At 44.2% G+C, this 9,011-nt stretch overlaps 1 protein-coding gene across 1 annotated transcript; it reads right to left on the bottom strand.

Annotated features, from left to right (window-relative positions):
* Window positions 1-5,068: 5,068 nt before the first annotated feature.
* LOC111974360 (microfibrillar-associated protein 1) lies at window positions 5,069-7,309 on the bottom strand. Its single transcript, XM_024002082.2, is given in 6 exon segments — window positions 5,069-5,333; window positions 5,695-5,888; window positions 6,082-6,226; window positions 6,524-6,554; window positions 6,557-6,739; window positions 7,118-7,309. Coding segments are annotated over 6 exon segments (900 nt in total). The 5' UTR covers window positions 7,200-7,309.
* Between the last annotated feature and the right edge of the window lie 1,702 nt (window positions 7,310-9,011).

Genomic DNA, 9,011 nt, shown 5'->3' with positions numbered 1-9,011 from the left:
AATTACTTTTGGTAGCATTGCCTTTAAATTGTTTAACTTGGGTCAAACATTTCAGATAGCCTTCCACAAGCTTCCCACAATAAGTTTTTTTGGCCCATTCCTCCTGACAAAGTGGTGTGTAACTGAGTCAGGTTTGTAGGCCTCCTTGCTCGCACACGCTTTTTAAGTTCTGTCCACAAATGTTCTATAGGATTGAGGTAAGGGCTTTGTGATGGCCGCTCCAATACCTTGACTTTGTTGTCTTTTAAGCCATTTCGCCACAACTTGGGAAGTATGCTTGGGGTCAAGACCCATTTGCGACCAGCTTTAACTTCCTGAATGATATCTTGAGATGTTGCTTCAATATATCCACATATTTTCCTACCTCATGATGCCATCTATTTTTGTGAAGTGCACCAGTCCATCCTGCAGCAAAGCACACCACGACATCAAATCAAATCAAATTTATTTATATAGCCCTTCTTACATCACCTGATATCTCAAAGTGCTGACAGAAACCCAGCCTAAAACTCCAAACAGCAAGCAATGCAGGTGTAGAAGCACGGTGGCTAGGAAAAACTCCCTAGAAAGGCCAAAACCTAGGAAGAAACCTGGAGAGGAACCAGGCTATGAGGGGTGGCCAGTCCTCTTCTGGCTGTGCCGGGTGGAGATTATAACAGAACATGGCCAAGATGTTCAAATGTTCATAAATGACCAGCATGGTCAAATAATAATAATCACAGTAGTTGTCGAGGGTGCAACAAGTCAGCACCTCAGGAGTAAATGTCGTTGGCTTTTAATAGCCGATCATTAAGATATCTCTACCGCTCCTGCTGTCTCTAGAGAGTTGAAAACAGCAGGTCCGGGACAGGTAGCACGTCCGGTTAACAGGTCAGGGTTCCATAGCCGCAGGCAGAACGGTTGAAACTGGAGCAGCAGCACGGCCAGGTGGACTGGGGACAGCAAGGAGTCATCATGCCAGGTAGTCCTGAGGCATGGTCCTAGGGCTTAGGTCCTCCGATGAGAGAGAAAGAAAAAAAAAGAGAGAAAGAGAAAATTAGAGAGAGCATACTTAAATTCACACAGGACACCGGATAAGACAGGTGTACTCCAGATATAACAGACTGACCCTGCCCCTCGACACATAAACTACTACAGCATAAAACTGGAGCTGAGACAAGAGGGTCAGGAGCACTGTGGCCCATCCAGTGATACCCCGGACAGGGCCAAACAGGAAGGATATAACCCCACCACTTTGCCAAAGCACAGCCCCACACCAGTAGAGAGATATCTCCCACCAACTTACAATCCTGAGACAAGCCAAGTATAGCCCACAAAGATCTCGCCACGGCACAACCCATGGGGGGCCGCCAACCCAGACAGGAAGATCACGTCAGTGACTCATCCCACTCAAGTGACGCACCCCTCCTAGGGACGGAATGGAAGAGCACCAAGTAAGCCACTGACTCTGCCCCTGTAATAGGGTTAGAGCAGAGAGTCCCAGTGGAGAGAGGGGAACCGGCCAGGCAGAGACAGCAAGGGCGGTTCGTTGCTCCATAGCCTTTCCGTTCACCTTCACACTCCTGGGCAGACTACACTCAATCATATGACCTACTGAAGAAATGAGTCTTCAGTAAAGACTTAAAGGTTGAGACCGAGTCTGCGTCTCTCACATGGGTAGGCAGACCATTCCATAAAAAATGGAGCTCTACAGGAGAAAGCCCTGCCTCCAGCTGTTCTTAGAAATTCTAGGGACAATTAGGAGGCCTGAGTCTTGTGACCATAACGTACGTATAGGTATGTACGGCAGGACCAAATCGTAAAGATAGGTAGCAAGCCCATGTAATGCTTGCCCATGATGCTGCACCCCGTGCTTCACGGTTGGGATGGTGTTCTTCGGCTTGCAAGCCTCCCCCTTTTTTCCTCCAACATAACGATGGTCATTATGGCCAAACAGTTCTATTTTTGTTTCATCAGACCAGAGAACATTTCTCCAAAAATTATGATCTTTGTCCCCATGTGCAGTTACAAACCATAGTCTGGCTTTTTTATGCCGGTTTTGGGAGCAGTGGCTTCTTCCTTGCTGAGCGGCCTTTCAGGTTATGTCGATATAGGACTTGTTTTACTGTGGATATAGATGATTTTGTACCTGTTTCCTCCAGCATCTTCACAATGTCCTTTGCTGTTGTTCTGGGATTGATTTGCACTTTTTCGCACCAAATTACGTTCATCTCTAAGAGACAGAAGCGCATCTCCTTCCTGAGCAGTATGACGGCTGCGTGGTCCCATGGTGTTTATACTTGCGTACTATTGTTTGTACAGATGAATGTGGTACCTTCAGGCGTGTAGAAATTGCTCCCAAGATGACCAGACCATTTTTTTCTGAGGTCTTGGCTGATTTCTTTTGATTTTCCATGACGCACTGAGTTTAAAGATAGGCCTTGCAATACATCCACAGGCACACCTCCAATTGACTCAAATTATGTCAATTAGCCTTTCAGAAGCTTCTAAAGCCATGACATCATTTTCTGGAATTTTCTAAGCTTTTTAAAGGCACAGTCAACTCTAGTGTATGTAAACTTCTACCCACTGGAAATTGTTATACAGTGAATTATAAGGAAATAATCTGTCTGTAAACAATTTTTGAAAATTACTTGTTGTCATTGCACAAAGTAGATGTCCTGACCGACTTGCCAAAACTATAGTTTGTTAACAAGAAATTTGTGGAGTGGTTGAAAAACGAGTTTTAATGACTCCAACCTACTGTAAGTGTATGTAAACTTCCGACTTCAACTGTATGTGGTAGTGATGAAGATGAATAAACCTCCTGGACTGAGAAGCATCCATGCTGTTTTTGCCAGACAGCCTGTAGCGAATCAGAACCAATTTTATCAGCATTAAGTTTTAGCGGGTAAGGGCACTCACAGCCGACCGCTCAGACGAGCTCCCGCTAGCTGCATTTTTACAATTGGAGTGGAGGATACATGTATGAACGATAGTTAATAGTTTCTTGTTGGGATGCRTTTKTTGAGTAAAGATGCAGATGTGGGAGACCTGTTTGACGTGTTGAAAATGGTGAAGTATGCGCTGGGAAAAGTGGAGTCTATCAGAGTGACTAGGAGTGGTCTTATTTTGATTAATTGTATTTCTGAATAACCTACAGTACCTACGTATGTGAAGCTTGGTTATGTAAGATATTCTGTAAGAGCTTTCATCCCCAAACTCCTTCATGTTTCAAGTGTGTACAGACGGAYGGAGTATACTGAAKAACGGTGTGTAGAAGGACGACGGTATTTCAATTCTGGTGGGGATCATGATCCCGAGTTCCTGGAGTGCCATGTAAGGGTGAAGGAGATTGAGGTGGCAAAAGTTAGAGCGGTCAATCGAATCTCCTATGCGGAGTTGAAGATATGSTAGTGGACGCACCACAGCCTGTAGTAAATGTTTGTTGTCAGTCAAAAGATACCCTGTGTGTTAAAAATGTGGATTTTGTGGAATTCATTGCCACAGTATGGCTGATGTCTCAAAGAAGTCAAAGTAACTGGACATTATTGTGGCAGCGGAAGAAAAGTGTTTGTGACTTAAGGATTTTACATCTGAATACTTGCAAGGCCGTACTGGCGCCGGAGGACGGCCCGCCCTTCCAGGCTCATCTTGAGCCTATGTAGGGCTCAGATCTGTGTTGTTTTTTTACAGAAAAGTTGTTTGATTTAGTTTTGACTGGTACTGTATATACTAAAGTTTTGACACACCTACTCATTCAAGGGGTTTTCTTTATTTTGACTATTTTCTACATTGTAGAATAATAGTGAAGACATTGAGAGAATGCCAAGAGTGTGCAAAGCTGTCATCAAGGCAAAGGGTGGCTACTTTGAAGAATCTAAAATCTAACATATATATTGATTTGTTTAATACTTTTTTGGTTACTAGATGATTCCATATGTGTTATTTCATAGTTTGGATTTCTTCACTATTATTCTGCAATGTAGAAAATAGGAAAAATATACAAAAACCCTTGAATGAGTAGGTGTGTTCGAACTTTTGACTGGTACTGTATATACATTTTTTTGGTGTAGTTTGGTCGTTTGTTTTGTTTTTTGGGAATCCTGTTTCCATCCCACACAGTAGGTGGTGAGATGTACACTAAATTGTGCCAAAGTCAATATATCATAGAAGAAGAAGGAACCATTGTGACCATAAATGTTCCATAGGTAGAAAAGTATTTCCGGTCATCCTGATGATAGATTACATATTTAAGGAGGTGGGACAGGGAGTGTGTGTGGCCTTGTTTGCTGATGATGGGGCTGTATGGAAGAGAGGTGGGAATGAGATGGGAAGGTGAAATATTGATGAGAAGATGCAAGAAGCTGTGGGAGTTTTGGAAAAGATTGGTTCTCTAACATGGGGTTTAGATGTCTGTGGCCAATGTCCTGCTGTATAGTCAGATATAGGTTAGGGATGCGAGCGAGATGGGCTAGCAATTAACATCGGGTAACGTTCCCGCTGGCTTTTTCCAAAACAAGAAGTAGATGTGGACATATTGAGGGCAGGAGAGAATGGTGAGGATGTGAGACGTGGTGGAGAGATATATACGATAATCGTTTTAATTTGTTTTTAAGAAGTATCTCATGCGTTTAAAATTGATGGTTAAAATATCCAGTAGAGTAGGGTGGGCAGAGGTATGATCCAGATTTCAATGTTAGAATATTAAGCGTTTACACTGATTATGTGTTCAGTGTATGCGCCGAGTTGATGCCATGATTATAGGTTTAGAATATGGGTGGAGGAGGTGAACCACTCGTGGTGATCTGCTCTGATTTGCCTGCGTTTGAGTAGTGGTGAAGATGTGCAGGGTTGGATAGGACTTTGGGAAGAAATAATAGCATTAATAAGACCTATACGTAAACGGAGATGATGGTGCGTTATGATGGGAGAGATGGGAATGGTGGTAAGCTTTTGTGGGTTCCTACCCATGTGGGTGTGGAGGGGTATGAGAAGCAGATTGGTGGCTAAAGAGTGCTGTGAGGAGAAGGGGTCTACGCCAGCGTCGGATGTCGGCTGAGCGCGGCGGAGGCGGTCCGTGTGGTGTCTACTCACGCCGGTCCCTCTTGATGCGCTTGAGCTCCCGGACCTTCCACGCCTCGTACTCCTCCTCCTCATTCTCCCCGTCCGTGTCCAGGGAGTCGAGAGCAGCCAGAGTGCGGCGGTTCTCCTCAAACTCCTTCTTGGCCTCCTCCTCCACGATCTTCARGGTGTAGCGCCGCCGATCCTCCACCTGCTTCTTGGCCTCCGCCTCCAGCTCCCGCTGTTTGAGCTCGTCYGCCTCGCGCTCCGCCACTGTTACTCGGTCCTTCCTGAGGAGATACACATCAAAATCTAATTTTCTCACTCGGGACACAAACGCTGCAACACAATCCATTTGTTGTGAACATACTCTGTTCATATGATAACAGAACAGCAGGTATACACAAACTGATGCATGCAGTAGAAAACAGCATAGCTGATAACAGTTTTGTACTGGCTTTTAAATTAAAATTGTTTCTCGTATAAGCCTAATGTATTTTCATCAGTCAATTTGGCCGTTTTGAATTGTCTAATCCCAAGCCCACGATCAAAGTTTCCCTTATAATAATAAAGTTATTACATTCTATGAAATAAATGATATTAAGCCCTGATAATGGTTCAGGAGTGATCTTGAATGGCAGGACTCCTTACTTGCGGATGAAGACTGGTTTTAGCCGCGGCTCGGCCTCGTCTTCACTGTCCGTGTACTCCTCGTACTCTGACTCCGACTCCTCCTTCTCCGCGCCAGAATTCCCTTCTTCCTCCACCTCCATGATCTCCGGCATGTCCTCGTTCTTCCGCTCCTGCGCTCGCTGGCGCATCATCGCTCGCCGCCTCTCGATTTCCTACACACAAAACAAAGTCAATGTGTTACATATAGGGTATCTTGTATACCATTCCATATTACACACCTGGGACCGTATTCACAAAGCATCTCAGAGTAGGAGTGCTGTTCTAAGATCAGTTTTGTCTTTTAAATCTTAATGAATAAAAGGGGTGCCTGATCCAGCTTTCCAAGAAGATCTTTGTGCCACTCACCTCATCGTCCACTTCTTCCTCTTCCTCCTCCTCTTCGTCACTGCTCTCTTCGGGTGCTCTCTCCGGGTGCCAGGTTCCCTCGTCGGAGTCTTCACTGCTCTCTGCAACCACCTCCGGCTCTGCGATCTGTCTGTGTCTTGCCAACCTGAGAGAGAGAGAAAGAAACATTTACAATCATCACARCACTCAACATCCAGTAGGGCTAATAGTTAGGCCTAAATGGTTTAGAGATCAAAGCCCAATAAAAATCAATCAGTCATTCATAGTATTGAAATTCCTGATAAAAACTTTCTGCACATATGGTGGGTTAACAACCCCTCACCCAACTATGGGTATCTACTGACAAATACAGTTCAGCTCAATGAAGCTGGGACTGGGAGCCATCACAACCAACACAGGAGCCCACTGGTTTACAAGATGAATCAATGAGAATTATCTTCACCTCTCCTCCGCATCCTCAGAGACGCGTTTAGCAGACGCTTGAGACGCGGGTCAGACACCACCTCTTCCTCCATTTCCATCTCAGGCTCGGCATCCTTTGCCTTTTTTATAAACTGGAAGTCCTCCTCCTCCTCGTCAGAGGAGTCCATGGGAGCATAGTCGGGACGTTTACCCGACACATAGCGCTTCACCTTCACCTTCTCCATCGAAATCTCACCTGGGAAGGAAAGTAGGGGAGCACACTTGGTTACCATGAAATGTCCATTATCATAGATGGCTCTATTTACTCTRTTACATGTAGTGAGGTTAAGTTGTATATACTGTCGTTTTGGTTTTGTGATGGATTGAAACATGAGTAAGGGCATGAATTGTGTTTTTATATCTACTGTAGACGCAGACAAAAAGTTTGTCCATACAATTAAGGAAATGCAGCATGCAATTATATCGTGATATTAACTAGCTAAGTTATAAAACGTTATAAAGTACACGTTGTGTACTTGGATGGCTAGATAGCTATCTATTGCTACCATGAAATCGGCTACCACCTAGTTCAGTATAGCTTGCCTTAGCTAACGTTAGCTACAGGAAAACTCACCTTTCTCATTTCGAATCGGCACAGCACCAGCCGTGGACTGGATCGGCGGTTGCTTCATGTTGAGGGCGTCCCGTCCAGACATGACTGCCCGATCAACAATATCAATATATTAACAAAAATTCAATCAACTTCTAGATAGCAAAACAAACCCGTCGTTTATTTTCTCGACCACCACAGGAAATACTCTAACAGTGCCGGAAATCATTCTTCTTCTTTGGGATTGGGTTGGCGGATTGCATCCAACTTTTAAGGAGCATACACTGCCACCTACTTTACTGGAGTGTAAGGCCAGTCACGGCCTACCTATATTATATTAAATTATATTCATTATTCATGTTCCTCTAAGAAAGTGAAATAGAGCCCTAGACACCACTTTCCTCCGTCCACTACAGCAACCCAGCCAGCCTCTAACCCTTTCACACAATCTCTCCCTATCTACGTCATACAGTCCACAAAATATCAACACCTGCACCACCGTTTCCTCCACTAAACACTCATCACACAGACCTGTTTCATGTCTCTCTATCATCCACAACGTGGCATTCAAACCCAAACTGTAGTCTACTCCACACAACTTCCTCTGTCCTACATCCCATACTCCCCACATCTTCCTTTCCTGACCGGTGCATGCTGTAAAATTGCCTCCCCTTACTACTAGCATCACACTCCCTTTGCCAAAGATCAAGCCATTTTGCCCAGATCAAGGACTTGACTTCCCTGCAGCCCAGCGGGACCTGAATATCTACCCCCTCTCTCCTCACAGCACTCTTAGCCACCACATCTGCCTTCTCATTACCCCTCCACACCCACATGGGTAGGAACCCAGCAAAAGCTTACCACCATTCCCATCCTCTCCAATCCAATAACAGCAMCATCATCTCCACAAACAAGCCTCCCCTATCCAACCTGCACATCTTCACACTACTCAAACTGCAGGCAAATCAGAGCAGATCACCACGGAGTGGTTTCACCTCCTCCACCCATCTTAAACCTATAATCATGGCCATCAACTCGGCCGCATACACTGACACATAATCAGTTAAACGCTTACATATTCTAACATTGAAATCTGGGATATACACCTCTGCCCCCACCCTACCTCTGACTGGATCATTTTAACCATCATTTTAACCATATATCCTTAAAAACAAATTAAAACCGATTATCTATATATCTCTCCACACACCGTCTCACATCCTCACCCCATTCTCTCCTGCCCTCAATTATGTCCACATCTACTCTTGGTTTTGGAAAAAGCCACGGAGGAACGTTACCCGATGTAATTGCTAGCCCTATCTCGCTCGCACCCTACCTATACTCTGACTATAAAGCAGGACTTGGCCACAGACATCCTAAACCCCCATGTTAGAGACCAATCTTCCAAAACTCCCACAGCTTCTTGCATCTTCCTCATCACATATTTCACATTCCCACCTCTCTTCCATACAGCCCCATCATCAGCAAACAAGGCCACACACACTCCCTGTCCCACCTCCTTAAATATGTAATCTATCATCAGGATGACCGGAAATACTTTTCTACCTATGGAACATTTATGGTCACAATGGTTCCTTCTTCTTCTATGATATATTGACTTTGGCACAATTTAGTGTACATCTCACCACCTACTGTGTGGGATGGAAACACGATTCCCAAAAAACAAAACAAACGACCAAACTACACCAAAAAAATGTATATACAGTACCAGTCAAAAGTTCGAACACACCTACTCATTCAAGGGTTTTTGTATATTTTTCCTATTTTCTACATTGCAGAATAATAGTGAAGAAATCCAAACTATGAAATAACACATATGGAATCATCTAGTAACCAAAAAAGTATTAAACAAATCAATATATATGTTAGATTTTAGATTCTTCAAAGTAGCCACCCT

This window comes from Salvelinus sp. IW2-2015, linkage group LG15 (assembly GCF_002910315.2).
Source record: "Salvelinus sp. IW2-2015 linkage group LG15, ASM291031v2, whole genome shotgun sequence".
NCBI lineage: Eukaryota > Metazoa > Chordata > Actinopteri > Salmoniformes > Salmonidae > Salvelinus > Salvelinus sp. IW2-2015.
The sequence above is the reverse complement of the archived record's forward strand: the minus strand, read 5'-3'. Positions and strand labels throughout refer to the sequence as shown.